Genomic DNA, 17,514 nt, shown 5'->3' with positions numbered 1-17,514 from the left:
TAACTGTATTTCATAACATCTTTTGGTTGAATTATCTACTGCAAGTAATTAACATCTCAACACCCTTGGGCTGAGTGATTCATTGCAAATGTAGACACCCAGCAATAATATTACTCACATGAACATTTTTAAAAGACAACTTTAATAGCTAATAACAGACCTTGTCTCTCCATAAAATCACTTTGGACGCTATTGATAGACCATATTCATGATTTACTGTACATGCCCTTCCTGTGTTTCTAAATCCTATTTGATCCCCTACTTTACATTTCTGTTCTTGACAGACTTAAAGGAGCGCATGCCTCCACTTATGCGAAGCATACATACCTTCTCCAAGCATTGTCTATTAATAAATCAAAGGCATCTCTCTCTCTCTCTCTCTCTCTCTCTCTCTCTGCATACATGCCGCATCATTGTTAAACTGATTCTAAGCCCATATGCTCAATGCCTGTAATAAAGCTTACTCATAAAAGCTGGATCACTGATCGCCAATTATGGATCACTGCTGGTACTGTAAGGGTGGGCTCTGCAGCAATTCTGGTGGCCTGCATTGAATTTTAAACTGCACTACTCTGCATGACCACAAAAGCACCTTGAGCAACAGATACCCTGTTCCTCATGAATTGCACATTTAAAATAGATGGTCTTCACTCAAGGCTGGACAACCAGCATCCTGGACAGTACAGACATAAGGTAATTGAGTTCAGTATAGTGCTATTTTTGCTGCTTTGCAAGAGTGCATGCAGACTGTGCAGTTTAAAGCTGGCCGCACACTCCAATGCTCAGACATAACAAATTTAATGACTAAGATTATAGAATAAGCCCTATAATTTAAAGAAAATATTTAATTGTATTCCTCTCACAGGGACATATTTATTGTCCTTTGAAACTGTTGTGGTTCAATAGGAATAGCTGGAGTACTGTGAGGAATCATTTGGATGTTTTGGTGATACGACTGAGCCGTGATTGTCCCAATATGTGCTGCAATTGCAAATATAGGTATTTAGCAGCTGCTGTTAATAACTGTTAAGACATTGATGATTTTTTTTACCAGTGAATACCTCCTAATGAAGCATTTGTTCCTGCAGTTCTGCATCAAGAAATACTATTTCAACAATCTTGGTCTGAATCTGAAGGTACATTTTTAATTGAGGCCCCAGCGTTTATTTTTTTCATACAGCTAATATATATATGTATATATATTATATATTATATATTCATCTATGTAAGATGAAACAGATACAAAAAGCATTGTGGATCCTTGGCATGTCTGAATATCATTATAGGCTTATATTGAAAGCCTTCCTGCTATTTTTTTCAGATGGCCTATTATTTGAAAGAGGGAGAGATCAATAAAGCAGATGTATCATATGCCTGTCAAGGGACTTTTATCATTTTAAAAATTAAAAACCTGGTCATATGAGGCAATAATCGTAAAAAGAGAGTGGTTTCTATGCATATGTGTTAGAGCCCAGTCCCACATGCATAATTAGTCTATTTTAAACATACAGGATTCTGGTTTCTAGAAGAGAAGCCATTCATTATCCCTGCACAAAAAGCCAAGGTCACAATTCTAATATGCAGAAAATAAAGGAATTGTTTTACAGCAGACCAGTGTGGTGCTACACACTCCCATTCAAATCATACTACTTTTAATTAAAGCTATCACAATACAAGGCTATGGAAAGACACTATCATTCCAATTTGTTAGGCCACAAGTTGTCCACACATTTAGAAAATTAAAGTGAATGCTTGATACCAATAGCATGCAACAAAAAATACGTTTACAACAATACAGTACAACAGCATGTTCTAACTGTTGAGCAAAGTTTACTGCAGTATCAGAATACATAGCACATCCTGAGCTGGTGCCAGACATATAGAAAAATACATATCTGCTAAATGTTTCTCTTTTAAGAAATGTAACTATGCTAACTAAGTACACTTACATTTCACGCACGTGACTGTGCAAGCATTAACTCTATGCAACATTTGAAAAAGAACATGTTTGTGTCCATTTATAGTGAGATCAGCACACTACAGTAAGTGTTAGATCTGAGGACCGCTGTCCTTAGTGCTGAAAGCAGACACTCAGTTATAGAGCTGCGTGTTAAGACTCTGTCCAGAGAGTACCAATTATGTCACGTCGAATGTTTCTGCATGACGTCCTTGTAATTAATAAGTTTGGTAATAAGGGGCCGTTCACACCGAACCTGTAGGTCCACGCTGAAAACATGCGCTAGATGGATGCCTTTGACCGTTGTGCTGCGTCTAGCTGTGTTTTCAGCGTCCCGAGCAGGAGCGCCGCGGGTTTTTTTAAACGCCGTGTCAGATTAAAAAGAACTTCAACAGTTAAACGTGTCTCGAGACACCTGCGTTCGTGGCGCTGCGTATTGCTTTTTCAGCAGGGACGCTTTTAGTGTGAACGGCCCCTGAGGCGCGTTAGTTTTTTTTCCAAAACAACATTTGAAGTTACATTATGTCCTTTTCCACCTTCTTTTGTCACTATTTTCAAACCACTTGTTATGTTTGACCAGGAATCTGAAACACTGATGAAGATCTCTGTGTCCCTCCCACATCGTCGGATCAATGGTCCAGTCAAAACAAGCCAGAGCGTTTTCGCAACAGCGCCTCGAGTATATAAAGGCAAGCAGACCGGCTATGCAGCGCTGAGAGAGCCACACTCACTACACCTATCCACTGCACCTCTTTACTCCACACACTTCTTTCCATCTTCAAGTTCACACCCCGTCCGTCCGGATGAGTTATCCATTTGACAATATAGGAAGTCCCTACCGGAGGGTGATGGAGACTAGGACGAGCTATGGCCGTAGTAGCGGCAGTCCCTCCAGCGGTTTCCGCTCCCAGACATGGTCCCGGGCTAGCCCGAGTACTGCTATTTCATACAAAAGGAGCTTCAATGCTCCTGTGGCGAGAGCTTATGGCTCAACTGTTCTGAGCTCCGCAGAAAACCTTGATTTCGGCCAGACCTCCATCCTCAATGGAGACTACAAGCGCTCCAACGAGAAGGAGCAGCTCCAGGGTCTCAACGACCGCTTCGCCGGGTATATCGACAAGGTGCACTTTCTGGAGCAGCAGAACAAGCAGATCGAGGCGGAGATCCAGGCACTGCGGAAGAAGCAGGTGTCGCAGTCTCAGATGGGCGAACTTTACGACCAAGAGCTGCAGGAGTTGCGCTCCATGCTGGAGCAGACCCACCACGAGAGGACGCAGATCCAACTAGACACGGATCACATCGAAGAAGACATCCAGCGCCTGAGGGATCGCTTCGATGAGGAAGCCCGAATCAGAGAGGAGACAGAAGCGATCATCCGTGCGCTGAATAAGGACATGGGGGATTCAGCGCTCGTTAAAGCAGATTTAGAGAAGAAAGTGCAGTCCCTGCAGGACGAGATCACCTTTATCCGCAACAATCACCAAGAGGAGGTCAGCGATCTGTTGGCGCAGATGCAGGCGTCGCAGATCACAGTGGAGAAGAGGGACTACCAGAAGGCGGACATCACCGAAGCGCTCCGTGAGATTCGCTCGCAGCTTGAGGGCCACTCCACGCAAAACCTCCAGCAAGTTGAAGACTGGTTCGTGTGCCGCTACTCTAAACTCTCGGAGGCTTCCGAGGTGAACAAAAGCGCCATCAAATCCGCACGGGATGAGATCTCAGACTATCGCCGCCAGTTACAGTCCAAAACCATCGAGCTGGAATCTGTCCGAGGAACCAAAGAGTCGTTGGAGAGGCAACTGAACGACATAGAGGACAGACACAACAGTGATCTCTCCAGCCTACAGGTAAATAATCACTTATGTTTGCACAATAACCATTAAGAATGTGCATTTACTGTATTTTCGTATTTGTGCATTTTGCATTTTAACAAATTATTTCTTATATAAACCTTTTAAAAGTTCATTTAAAAGGTAGTTTTAGTAATTGATGCACATCTGGTCTTCTAGATGTGTAATGCAATAATAATAAGTGAAAAAAGTTATTCAGGGTTTAAAAATATGATAATTATTATCTTAATGAGATACTCACCATGTCTAATGATGCTCAAGTCAAAAATAATATGTAACATATCTGAATCAACCTGAATTCATCAGGTTAAGCAACCAAATAAATGTTAAGGGTTAGATGAGGTAACAACTGCAGGGTACCACGGTACTTTTTACAGTATATGGCTAAATGTATGGCTTTTATGTATAGCCTATGAGCAATTATGCTTTAGTGCATCTTAGTGCAATTAATTTGACTTTCAAAATGTGTTACAGCTATCCTCAAGTATGATATTAAGTTGCAGTTAAGCGCACATCCAATGCATTTTATTCTGAGTGCAAGGATTTATATGATGCATGACTAAATCATGGGCACAGTGGAATGAAGCTGGAAAGGGTTAAGGAGGGGCAGACATCCACAATGCAGTCTGTCCTCTGCTGTTTGCTGAGTCAGAGCAGAGGAAGGGGTTCATTCACCTCATACACATAGAAAGAACCCGCCTAGCGGTTGTCCTGGAGCCGGACAATGATACTGTAAATTATAATCTAACTGTTGCTGAGTTTCAGAAAGCATTAGCGTCATAGGCAGAATGGATCCACGGTAACAGTAAAAATGTTTCAAACCCACTTTAGCATATGAGGTTTACTGCATATCTGAATCCTAAAGAGGAATTCATGTTTTAGTTTTTTTGCTTTTTCACATACACACAATTTACTTTAAGAATATAACAGAGAAAGTTATTAATTCCTTCACACTTTCTTGCCTCCCTTCCCTACCACAGCAATAGATTTATTTTTGATTACCATATTTAACTAAACTGTCACAATATTGTTTCTGACTCACCAGGAAAACATCCACCAGCTGGAGAATGAACTGAAGAGCACGAAATGGGAGATGGCAAGGCATCTGCGAGAATACCAGGACCTCCTGAATGTCAAAATGGCGTTAGATATAGAGATTGCTGCATACAGGTAATATTACAGCAATTCATCAGAACTGCATTATCTGCATTGAGCCGTAGGAACCATATCTCCATTATATTTCGATAACAGACTAAATCTGTACCATATACTTTTATTTTTTTTATATAGAAAACTTCTTGAAGGAGAAGAAAGCCACTTCAGCACTTTTCCATATCGGCAGGCCGTCACCAAAGGCCCCAAAGTTAAAAGTGAACCCCCCAAGCTTAAAGTGCAACATAAGTTTGTGGAGGAGATCATCAGTGAGACGAAGGTAGTGGATGAGAAGTCTGAGATGGATGAGGCCTTGGCTGAGATGGCAGAGGAGTTATCAGCTGCCAAGGCAGAAGAAGAGGAAGAGGATGAGGGGGAAGCTGAGGGTGAAGAAGAGGTTAAAGAGGAAGAAGAGAAAAAAGACGAGGGTGAAGAAGAAGCAGAAGAAGGAGAGGAGGTGATTGCCTCTACTCAAGCCAAAGTGGCCTCCAGTGCCCCTGATGAGGATGCAGAGGAGGGAGAGAAGGAGGGAGGTGATGAAGAAGAAGAAGAAGAAGAAGAGGCTGGAAAGGATGAGGAGGAGGGAGAGAAAGGAGAGGGGGAAGAGGAGAATGAGGAGAAAAAGAAAGGAGATGATGAAGAAGGAGGAGAAGAGGGAGAAGAGGAAGAGCAGGAAGCTGAGGAGACTGTCGTGAGCTCTAAAGCATCTGAGGTCAAGGCCTCGCCTGAGAAAGAGAAAGCAGAAGAGAAAGAGGGCAGTGGAGGAGAGGAAGAGGCTGATGAAAAAGATGCAGATGAAGCAGATGCAGGTAGCGACAAAGGATCAACAGATGAAAAAGAGGAGCAGCCTAAGAAAGGAGAAGCAGATGCCAAAGAGGAGACGAAAGGAAAAGATGAGAAGGAGGAGCCCAAATCTGAAAAGGGAAAGGCAGCTGTGACCCAGGCAGAATCCCCGAAAGAGTCTCCGAAGGATACCTCACCAAAGAGTGAGAGCCCAAAGAGTAAAACTCCTGAGACAGAGGATCCAAAAAAGGAAATCCCCAAAAGCGATTCCCCAAAGAGTGAGAGTCCTAAGATAGAGACCCCTAAGGCAGAGCCACCAAAAGCCGAGGCTAAAGAGGATTCCACAAAGGCAGCAGAGGAAAAGGCCAGCAAAAAGAGTGAACCAGAGAAAGAGCCTGAAGATAAAAAGACTGATAAGAAAGAAGCAACCGTGAACGGAGACATGGGAAAGAAGGATGAGAAGAAAGAATCTGATAAGAAAGAGGTGATCTCCAATGGAGTGGACGAGAGCCCAACCAAAGACGACTCGAGTCAGAGGGTGGTTATCACTAAAACGGTGGAGACCATTACCACTGACGAGGGTGGAGTCCAACAAATTACAAAAACTGTTACCGTCACTGAGAAAGGAGAGGAGGTGGAAGAAAATGTCCAGGAGAAGGTGGCCTCCAAAGCTGCGGAGAAACAAGCAGTGAAGGTCACTGAAGCAGATTAAACCAAAACATAGCAAACAATGCTGACAGAAGAGGTACTGGGGAGAATGCATAGCAAGCAATCAACACAAAACTAACATCATAAAGAAATCATAAAGCTCAACAGATGAACTTAATGACATTAAACACTCTGAAAGACTTAACAAATCAAGCGTAGAGAGAATCCATAAAATGCGGCAAGCTAAAATTCTAAATGCATGTTGAGTGACAGCTTTAAAGGTTCTGCAGCATATACGGTCAGGGAAGTCAGGGATTCTTTCACATTTCTTCAAACTGCAATACCCGGGGAGGGGGGCAGTCACTTGAATGTGGCATCTGCATGCCAGCTCGGGGGGGAGCACGAGATAGAAAAATAAACACTGTATGTATCACAGTAATATTACAATACTTGCAGAATGGTGGGGAATTACATTTGCTTTGAGTTAGGGAGGGAGGCAGGATTGTAGGAGAAATGTGTTCCAACAAAGCAGCCTTATATAAATACTAACACAAGGACACCAACTGAGCCAAAAATAAAACTCTGTTTTAAGGATGAGACGATGGTTAAAATAGCCCATGGTCATATACAACTCAGTACATAAAGTAATTCTTAGCCTTTAAACATGCTTTTCTCCATTGTAAGTTATGTTTACCAAATGAGTGCATTTGAATATAAACCTGTCATTGTGCAACATACATTCTTGTATGCATAGGATTGACTTCAACTTAACTACTTACCATTAATAAGGTGCTACCATTTGCAGTCCCATGTCTCGATTCATTTGAATGAATTTCTCAGCAGCGTTCACTCAATAAACATCAAATTAAAATACAATAAACAATCTGAGTCGTCTTTTTTCCTCTGTTTGTTTTTTTGTTTTTCATGCATGCATTTTTATGCAACTTAATTTGTGATATTCTAAATTTGGGTTTATTATTAAAAGAGATTGTTTACCCAAAATTCAAATCCAGTTATCATTTACTCACCCTCATATTGCTCCAAACTTGTGAGATTTATCATTTATCCATGAAACACACAAAAATAGATGTTAAAATGTTAGCCTCAGTCATCATTAACTTTCATTGTATGGAAAAATATGTATTGAGAATGAATGGTGACTGAGGGATTCTGTTTCAGTAAATTCATATGGGTTTAGAACAACATTAGTATGAGTAAATGAAAACAGAATATTTAGGTGAGATTTCCTTTATAGTCTATATCCCCAAATTATATTATTATGTCAGTGTCAACATTTAATGCTAATTCTAAGAGTAACTGCTTACAGAAACAACAAAGATTTTTGAGTTTGAGCAAAAAGTGTCCAAAAGTGAAGAGAAGCATTAAGAAATAATGGAAATTGTGATATACAGTATGTGCCTAATGTAACTCAAGAACGGATTGTTGAAAATTTAAAAATAGAAGTGATATTAGAAGCTTATACAGACTTAATGGCTGCCTTCACTTTGGGGCAGAAAAATATAATGTGTGTAAAAGTTTTGGACTGATCAGGTGATTGAAATGAAAATAAAATGAAATTGGGCATAACAGGCATAGTAAGGAATAGTTCACCCACAAATGAAAATTATCTCTTCATTTTCTCACCTTCATGCCATCCCAGATGTGTACAGTATGACTTTCTCTCTTCTGCAGAGCACAAATTAAGATTTTAGAAGAATATCTCAGCTCTGTAGGTCTATGCACTGCAAGTAAATGATGACCAGAACTTTGAAGCTCCAAAAGCACATAAAGGCAGCATAAAAGTAATCCATAGGACTCCAGTGATTAAATCCATGTCTTATGAAGAGATATGATAGGTGTGGTGAGAAACAGGTCACTATTTAAGTTTTTAATTACTGTGAATCTTTACCCTTGAACATTATGCAAGTAGAACGTGAATCGCTAAAAAAACTAAAGAAGATGTGGAAGTGAAAGTAGAGATTTATAGTAGAAAAGGATGTAAATATTGATCTGTTTCTCCCCCACATCTATTATATTGCTTCAGAAGTCATGGATTTAACATCTGGAGTCGTTTGGATTACGTCTATACTCCCTTTATTAGCTTTTTAAAGCTTAAAAGTTCCACTCACCTTTCACTTGCATTCCATGAACCCACAAAGCTGAGATAATCTTCAAAAAATCTTTATTTATGTTCTGCAGAAGAAAGAAAGACATACACATGGGATGGCCTGAGGGTGAGTAAATGATGAGAGCATTGCAATTTTTTGGTGAACTATACATTTTAATCTGTTTGGATTGCAAAAACCTCATCAGACTATGAATTCTGGAGTAGCAAGGTCAGTACCTCTGTAAAGATCTGCCTAAAAAGCCTGTGTGTAATCATAAATACTGTATATTTGTGGGTTGATAAAGATTAAAAAAAATTGCCTTGTAGAATCGGATCATCTTTGTGAAAATCTGCAGAGCTGTGTGTGTGACTTCTTAAAAATCTTTTGCCGCAATGCAGAACAAGAGTGAACCATCTTAGAAATATGATACATAATACAATGAAGACCATAATAGGCTGTTAAAGGCATCTACTGTTGCATTAATCCAAATGCTTTTTGTATTTTCTGTATATCAACAAACACTCTCAGCATTACTTAGAAATTAGTCCATGGTCTTTTTCCCTGATGCAGCTATCAGGACACTCCTAAGTTTAGTAGGCTAATTTTGGGAATTAGGGCACTGTAATCTCTACACCTACACTGCTATTACCATGGTATTTTTGGTGAAGTTTTCATACTGCAGTGGTTTGTATTGTGTTGTAGTGAGTCAAATTTCCCATAGATGTACTAGAATTTTTTTTTTTCTTTGTTTCAAAAGAAATGTTGATGTAAAATTAAGCATAAACATGAATGTAAGTTCCTTATTCAATAGGTTAGGTTTGTTCCCATCTTGGTTTTTGAGGTATATTTGAAACGTTTTTACCATGTTTGTACAAGTGGCTATAATTACTTATGGCCACTTGGATTGTTCATCCAAAAATGGAAATTCTATTATCATTTACTGCACACTGGCATGATTGTTTGTTTCTCATACAGTAACATGCAGTAACTGCATCATGTGAGTTTAAAGGGATAGTTCACTCAAAAATTTAAATTCTGTCATCATCATTTTGTCATCTCATCCATACGTTGTTCCAACCCTTCTGTGGAACACAAAAGGAGATGTTAGGCCGAATGACAGCCTCTGTCACAATTCACTTTCATTGAATGGAAAAAGGATGCAGTGAAAGTAAATGGTGACAGTGGCTGTCATTCTGCCTAACATCTTCTTTTGTGTTCCACAGAAGAAAGAAAGTCAAATGGGTTTGAAACAATATGAGGATGAGATGACAAAATGATGATGATAGAATTCAAATTTTGGGGCGAAATATCACTTAAGGGACATATGTTGCAGTTATTGTATGTTTGTACTTTATCTAGACAACCAGCCCAATCAGCAAAATATTATTATATCTCTTATAAAGTCTTTAGATTAGACAATATGATGTCTTATAATGATTATGATCGTTATCTTATCCTATGTACAGCACTGTGGTCAACTTCTGTTGTATTAATATGTGCTTTATAAATAAATTGAACAATTGAACAATTGAACAATTATAAAGCTCTAAACATTTACTCTAATCAGAGGCATTCTGCATATAATTTTATATGTAATTTTATCCATTAATTCACAACCTTGTAAATACTTGTACAATATTTACAAATGTTGTAGAGAATTTTGTATTTGAACATTTTAGATGTGGTTTAAATATCTAGTAGCATCCATTAAACCAAATTTGTACTTAACAGATATAGAGAACTTGTGTGTGAGAAAACTATGAAACGTCATTACACCAATAAACAAAATGTAAATGATCAATCAGTAAAACTCTTTGATCATCAAGAAGCATGTTTTATTGCACCGGCAGCAAGGTTTCCGTTTTTGCAATCTATTGCAAGACTGTTGACTTATTCAAAAATATCATCTACTTCACAAGCATACATTCACTCAAATATGTAAAGCATCCCAAAAGCATTTCAAAAACAATCATTATCATTTTGAAAAGCTGAAGTTGACAGTTTCATTGCAATTTGCACTGAGCACCATTTATCAAGTAACAGTTTGAACGACTAGAGAAGCAGATCAGGCCATTTTTGTGCTGTTGTAGATCCTACACATTATTTCTTCCCCTTGGGTTTTTCAGTTTCCTCTTTTTCTTTCTTTTCACTCTCCTTTTTATCACCCTTTCCTTTCTCATCTTCATCTTTGCCCATGGCCTTTTCTGGCTTTGCCTTTTCCTTTGCTATGGGTTTCTCTGGCTCCTTGCCTTCATCCTTGACGGGCTCAGGTTCAGGCACAGAATCATTTTTTTCCTTGCCTTTCTCTTTGGCTGGCTCAGATTTGACCTCTTCTTTGGCTTTTTCAGCCTTAACCTCTGTTTTAGTACTTGCTCCCTTGTCTTTGTCTGTTTCAGTGTCCTCTTTGTCCTTGTCAGCACTTGTGTCAGCTTTCTCTTCACTTTTTTCTGTTTCCATCTCAGTCTCCTCCTTATCAGCCCCTTCCTCCACAGCTTTTCCCCCCTCTTCATCCTCCCTTTCTTTCTGCTCACCCTCCTCTTTCCCATCTCTCTCTTTTTCGTCTCCCTCCTCATCATCTCCCCCTTTAGCATCCTCCTTTTCTTCAGCCTCCTCCTCTTTCTCTTCTTTTTCTTCTTCCTCTGCCCCACCTTCCTTTTCCTCTTCTTGCTCACCACCTGAAGTTATAAAACAATAATTTAGTGATGTATATCTTGTCAACAAAAATAAATTAATTATGAGGATTGCAAAATGAGATGACCCCTAATACTACATCACATCTGAATCTCACCTTCCTCTTCGTCCTTAGTACCTTCTTCCACTTCCTTTTCTTCCTCCTCTTTTTCCTTCTCTTCCTCTTTAACTTCTTCTTCTTCTTCTTCTTCTTCTTCTTCCCTGGCTGGACTGGCTCCATCTTCTTGAGCTTGACTGGCTGTAATGGCCTCATCTTCAGCGAGGGATGTGCTGATCAGGCGAGATCCGAGCAGATAGGGGGTGCCAGAGCTCAGAGTAGACAGTGAGAACATGGGATAGGAGTAGACAGGACCAACAGAGTAAGCACTGACCAGACCTCCCACACCCACATTGAAGCGAGACTCCTCCCCTTCCAGAAGCTTCCTGCAAATGAAAAAAGATCATGTTATATGCACGAAAAAATCAGAAACATTGAAAGTAATTTGAAAACATCCCCTTACAAAGTTCTGGCAAACCCCTGGGGCAAACATGCCACAAATGTTTTCCTCATTAGGTTTTACATGCAAATGAGCTTTGCACCAAATTCGTCATTGCTCCCACAGATTTCCCATACAAGTGTTTGCCAGTAGTGGCAAATTGCTTAAGATTTGCTGCAGGTTACCCATTCTAGCAATGAAGGCAATAGGGTTGCCACCACTACCGTATTAGCTGGGATGTCACATATTTTGGCCAAATTGAAGATGTCCCATGCGGGACGCCTATTATCCCATAATTAAGTGGCGAAACTGGGAACCGAAACAACCTGTTCTGAAGTGCTAAAAATGTAACTGTGAAGGGGAGTACCAGCATGGATATCTTTCCCTCTTCGAGCACTGACATTTTCTACTTTGTCTCTCATAAACAATTTCTGCCATTTTTTAAATGTTTGATATTGTTATTGATATATTTATTCAAATTATTCAGCATTTATAATACTGTTGTGTTAGTACCTGTATGCTGCTATCTCAATATCAAGGGCCATCTTGACATTAAGAAGATCCTGGTACTCTTTCAGATATCTTGCCATCTCACCCTTCGTGGCTCTAAGTTCATCCTCAAGTTCGCTGATTGAATCCTGCGGGGATGAATTAATGTTAAATAGTGCTAGATATGTCATAGAACTGTAACTTATTGCCACAATATGTTCCATCATTTCTGAGGACATAATATTCTAAGTATGGGGCAAAAGATTCATTCACCAAATCTCAGAATGTACAGTATAAACCTACTAACCTGCATGGCAGAAATCTCAGCACTCTGCCTGTCCTCCACATCTCTCAGCTGTTTCTCCAGAGACTCATTCAGGCCCTTGCAGGCATCAATCTCGAGGACGCATGCCTGAAGCTGACGACGATACTCTCCAGCTTCATCCTTCGAATACTTCACTGCATCAGTGTGGTGGGCTACACTCTCGGTCAGATTGCCCATCTTCCCGCGGAACCATTCTTCGGCTGACTGGATGTTCTTGGCTGCCAGCTTCTCATATTGGGCTCTGATGTCCCGAAGGGCACTGGACAGATCAGGTTTAGTGGCCTCTGCCTCAACAGCGATCTGGGCACCAAATTGAACCTGGGCCTGCAGCTCTGAGATCTCACCCTCATGGACCTTCTTCAGGAAAGCCAGCTCATTCAGCAATATATCAACCTTTTTCTCCAGCTCCACCTGGACCAGAGTGGTGTCATCTGCCGCCTTGCGGGCCTCAAGAAGCCTGCTTTCTGTGTCCTCGCGGGCAACCACCTCTTTCTCATAGCTGGCCTGCAGGGCCCGCAAAGTATCTTCCATGGTCTCCCTGTGGCTCAATGTAGCCTGCCTCTCCATACAGGCCTCCTCCACAGCAGCTCTCAGGGTACGGACTTCCTGCTCGTACAAAGTCCTCACACGGGAAGGCTCCATATGCCTTTGCCTCAGCAGGAGTAGCTCAGCCTCCAGAGCACGATTCTGCTGCTCTAGTTCATGGACGCGCTCGATGTAACCAGCAAAGCGGTCATTCAGATCTTGCAGCTGGGCTTTCTCCTGAGTTCGGACTGCTCGGGACTCATAGCTTACCTGGGCGGCATGGCTGAGGTCCATGTCCATTGCACGTCCTGAGCTGCTCAGCAGCAGAGAGGTAGAGGTCCGGCTGGGGGAGGCATAGTGGAGTCGAGCCGAGGAGAGAGAGGGTGGGTGGGCAGAGAACGTGGTGCGTGATCGCCCACGCTGAGGTACCCGGGGGCTGCTCTCCACATACCAACGCTTGTAGGATGAGGAAAAGTATGGGTCGAACCCGACGGCACTCATGGCTCCAAGGACAAATGCTCTGAGCCGTGGTACCACAGTAAGCTTGATCAGCCTGCTACCGACTGATCTGCTGCTCCCACTGCAGTCAGTTTAGCTTATATAGCCAGAAAGGAGCTCTGACGCAAGTGATTTTCTGAACTCTGCATACAATGCAGTATCAATAGTAGAGAGGGAGAGAAAGAGTAGATCTGTGTGCAATGTGCAAGTCAAGGAGTATAACACAATTGTGTAAAGATAGAAATAATGATACTTTTGATCATAATACAAAATGCCAATAATATATTATGCTTTGGTTCTCCCCATTATAATCTTTTTGACAGCCACAAAGGTCATCTGTGCATAAGAAGCTGCAGTTAAACAGAGGATCATTTGTATACATGCAGCTTACAGAATTTAGCATGTCAGTAAATAAGGTACCAATATTCTTACAGTATATCTAAAAATATACACATATAGTGGATAGTTTCCACTGCAGATATAGTGACGAGAGCTGGAGGAGCGAAAGGAGGGAGGTGGTGGGGTGCTTAGAAAAAGAAGTGAACAATGCTTGTAGCTCTAGTTTCTGTGCTTTACCTGGGGAAATACAATATTGCCTCTGCTGGATATGAGAGGTAGCAACAAAATGTATTACCATAGGTAACACTTTAGAGTACTGTTTCATACAACCCCTTACACCCTCAAGTCATTCTGGCAGGGTTTCCACTAAAATGGCATACACAAAAGAGCTTTTAACAAACAAAAAAATGGCATGCCATAAATTTTTTAGAAAACCTTTCACAATGTAAGAAAGTATATTTAGATCCCGCTAAGAGACTCTTATGCTACAATACCACAGACAAAACACACAAAATGCTAAAACATAAAACTTTGACTTTTCAGTTATTATTTAGTTTGACATTATATGCTTTAGACAGGAAGTATGGATGGTCAAAAAATGTATTTGAGTGTAAATGTAAAATAGGACAAAAAAATCCAAAGTTATAGAATACTGAGCAATGGTTTCCAAAGTGGCTTTTTATTTACCAACGTGTCCAAAAAATCTCTCCAACCCATAATTCATGTGTTTTATTGAACATTAAGACAGGACAACTGAGAACTATGAATGCCATAATCTAAAATAATATATATAATATAAAAACACTTAAAATTACATCAGCTAGGTCTTCGTATGAAACATTTCTCCTCACTTTAGCCCTTAATTCCATCACTCCAAAATTGTGCGTTAGCGCCCTCTTCTGCGCACTCAAGTGTGATCTGGTTCTATTTTTGACCCCCAAACTGAAAACAGACTCAGTGAAAACGATCTGACACATCTATAACGTGAAGAATCATGTTTCAATGAGATGCTCCCAGAAAACAGCGTTGCTAGATCGCCATTAACGCTAACCACGGTAGCTCTCAGGACACTCTTTTTGGGCTTTTCCACTGCATGGTACAGCTCGACTCGACTCTGCTCGCTTTTAAGTAGGCCTAATATATCTGGATTTTCAAATTGTATGACGTCGAGTTATGGCTTGTTTGATTCAGGATCACCTGCTTTAAGTTGCGATAGGTAATGTTTTATATGATGTGTATTTTTCATGAAATAATAAACCAAAATGTGATGGAAAGGCTATTTAACTTTTTTTTCACATGCTAATGCTCACTTTAGTTTGGTCTATGACTGAAACAAATTTGCTCATTATTTTCTACTAATCATGACCTTTCCAAAGATATATAACACTTGCTGTGTGATTGTGGCAGCGGGGGCGTGGTCAAGCGCCCGTCCGGGAGAGAAAAGCGGTAAGGGCGCTTGAGCTAAATTATGTCTAACACCTGTCTCTAATTTCAGTGAGCACGGGGAGAGCGGCATAAAAGGGCAGCCAGAGGGCCTCCAGGGAGAGAGGAGATGACAAGCTAACCCAGTGCGCTTGTGTTATATTGTGTAGTATTGTAACGTATTGAAAAGACAACGGGCATTTCTTGTTTCCTGTCCTACTTCCTGTGAGGGGTTCTACAGTGATCTTTTTTACTTTTAAAAAGAAGTTGTAAATAAAATATGTTGAAATAATTCATTTTTATTATTATTTATTTTGTTAGATCTTGTCCATACCAGACAGTGAAGACAATTCACACATTGATTGAAACCACTATTAGAGGTATTTACTAATAAATGCTGAGAAGGTTTACATCATCATACTGGAACGCCACTTGAATCCAAACAAGCAGGATTAACCCAAGTTGTATTGCTTACAAATGGAGTTAGTTAATAGGTAACTATGCAGGAAATAATGCAAGGCAAATGAGTAGTCAACATTGATTTGATTTGACAGCATTATTAATCCCTGTGGGGGAAATTAATTTGCTCAACTCATAATTAAGTTCAACTCATACATGTACAAACAACAAACAATATAGACATTGCATTCACAGATATAAACAAATGAATAAAAAAGCCATAAAATACCAATGAGACATGATTATCAGCTGAAGGTGCTTTAGATATATACCATATCTACAAGTGTTCATTGAAAAGTCTGACCACTGCTGGGACAAAAGACCTTCTAAGTCGTTCAGTAGAGCACTGATGCATCACTAGTCGCTCACTAAATGAGCTTCTAAGTCCATTAAACACACTATGATACAAATCCATTTTTAATTTAGCCCTTGTTCTGTTTTCTACAGTGACCTCAAGTGAGTGCTAGTTCACTGTTAGCTAATCAATAACAAACAAGTGTAACACAATTGTTATTTTTGTTTGGTTCTTGGGTAGTAAGTGTTATTTCCTAATTTCTTATGCCTCAAAAGTATAGAAAATAGCTATTATTCCCCACAAACTTTACTTTTGTGACCAGGACAGTGATATTTTGAAATGTACCTATTTCCAATGAGAAAACGGGTGAATTTGTGTCTTTTCCTTCACATAAAGTCAGAAAGGCTGCATGTAAAATGAGGATGAGTAAGTGATGACAGAATTTCTCATTAATGTGGCTTATACCCCATGACTCTTTACTGTTACGTCACACATGTAAACATTGATGGTGTGATGGCTGCAGATTTGAATGGTGTTCCATGTATATTTGTTACCAGTCAATGTACTAGAAGGGTATGAAAGATGGTTAGCTTCCCATCTGTGAGAGCTTGAATGACAATATTGCTCGTGCCCTACCTTTCAGGAATGAAATTATTGCACCTGAAATCAAGGCTGGCAAAAATGACATAAATGACACAGGGGCGGCTGTCGCTCAGGTTGTTGGTCACTAATCGCAGGGTTGGTGGTTCGATTCCTGGCCCACATGACTCCACATGCCAAAGTGTCCTTGGGCAAGCTGAACCCCAGGTTGCTCCCAATGACAGGCTAGCATCTTGCATGGCAACTCTGCTGTCATTGGTGTGTGCGTGTGAATGGGTGAATGAGACGCAGTGTAAAGTGCTTTGAATACCGCTAAGGTTAAAAAGGCGCTATATAAGTGCAGACCATTTACATTATTGCAGCCTACGGCCACAGTCTCTGTGGTATCGTTAAGCACTTAGAGGGTGAGTATCCCCTCTCCACATTAGTGCCCCTCAGTAAGAAAAATTATATATATACTGGATATATACATATATGAAACAAGAATAAACCAGCAAGGGTCTTAGCTACACACACACACACACACACACACACATATACACATACACACACACATACACACATATATATATATATATATATATATATATATATATATATACATCCCCAAGAGCTAGAGAGAGATACATTGCATGAATTGAAGTTCATAGAGGTCAATGAAAGTATGTGAATCACAGTCACCATTCACCTTCATTGCATCTTTTTCCCATACAATGACAGTGAATGGAGACTGAGGCTTATCATTCTGCCTTTCATCTCCTCTTCTGTTCCATGGAAGAAATACAGTGATACAGGTTTGTGAGGGTGAGTAAATGACACAATTTAAATTTTTGAGTGAACTATCCCTTTAAGAATCTGAACTTTGCAGTATGTATGATAAGCTGATAACCTTCTTCT

General features: G+C 40.3%; 2 protein-coding genes across 2 annotated transcripts; one reads left to right on the top strand and one right to left on the bottom strand.

Annotated features, from left to right (window-relative positions):
* The first annotated feature begins 2,683 nt into the window (after positions 1 to 2,683).
* Positions 2,684 to 7,256, top strand: LOC127624570 (neurofilament medium polypeptide-like). The gene is made up of 3 exons (XM_052099352.1): positions 2,684 to 3,804; positions 4,853 to 4,977; positions 5,098 to 7,256. The coding sequence occupies exons 1-3, from the start codon at positions 2,761 to 2,763 to the stop codon at positions 6,452 to 6,454; spliced, it is 2,526 nt and encodes an 841-aa protein (XP_051955312.1). The 5' UTR covers positions 2,684 to 2,760; the 3' UTR covers positions 6,455 to 7,256.
* A 3,063-nt stretch (positions 7,257 to 10,319) lies between these two features.
* Positions 10,320 to 13,559, bottom strand: LOC127624573 (neurofilament light polypeptide-like). Its single transcript, XM_052099356.1, has 4 exons — positions 12,462 to 13,559; positions 12,179 to 12,303; positions 11,287 to 11,612; positions 10,320 to 11,173 (listed from the first exon to the last, which is right to left on the bottom strand). The coding sequence occupies exons 1-4, from the start codon at positions 13,503 to 13,505 to the stop codon at positions 10,599 to 10,601; spliced, it is 2,070 nt and encodes a 689-aa protein (XP_051955316.1). The 5' UTR covers positions 13,506 to 13,559; the 3' UTR covers positions 10,320 to 10,598.
* Positions 13,560 to 17,514: the final 3,955 nt, after the last annotated feature.

Source organism: Xyrauchen texanus, chromosome 31, assembly GCF_025860055.1.
Source record: "Xyrauchen texanus isolate HMW12.3.18 chromosome 31, RBS_HiC_50CHRs, whole genome shotgun sequence".
In the NCBI taxonomy this organism is placed as follows: domain Eukaryota; kingdom Metazoa; phylum Chordata; class Actinopteri; order Cypriniformes; family Catostomidae; genus Xyrauchen; species Xyrauchen texanus.
This window is presented reverse-complemented; position numbering and strand designations above follow the sequence as displayed.

What these genes read in the sequence shown, in the direction of transcription:
- LOC127624573 (XM_052099356.1), bottom strand. Translation starts at nt 13,505, where the DNA reads ATGAGTGCCGTCGGGTTCGACCCATACTTTTCCTCATCCTACAAGCGT. An exon ending in CTGAGATTTCTGCCATGCAG is followed by an intron (nt 12,304 to 12,461) that starts GTTAGTAGGTTT and finishes TCATCCCCGCAG; the next exon opens with GATTCAATCAGCGAACTTGA. An exon ending in ATTGAGATAGCAGCATACAG is followed by an intron (nt 11,613 to 12,178) that starts GTACTAACACAA and finishes TTTCATTTGCAG; the next exon opens with GAAGCTTCTGGAAGGGGAGG.
- LOC127624570 (XM_052099352.1), top strand. Translation starts at nt 2,761, where the DNA reads ATGAGTTATCCATTTGACAATATAGGAAGTCCCTACCGGAGGGTGATG. An exon ending in GTGATCTCTCCAGCCTACAG is followed by an intron (nt 3,805 to 4,852) that starts GTAAATAATCAC and finishes CTGACTCACCAG; the next exon opens with GAAAACATCCACCAGCTGGA. An exon ending in ATAGAGATTGCTGCATACAG is followed by an intron (nt 4,978 to 5,097) that starts GTAATATTACAG and finishes TTTTTTATATAG; the next exon opens with AAAACTTCTTGAAGGAGAAG.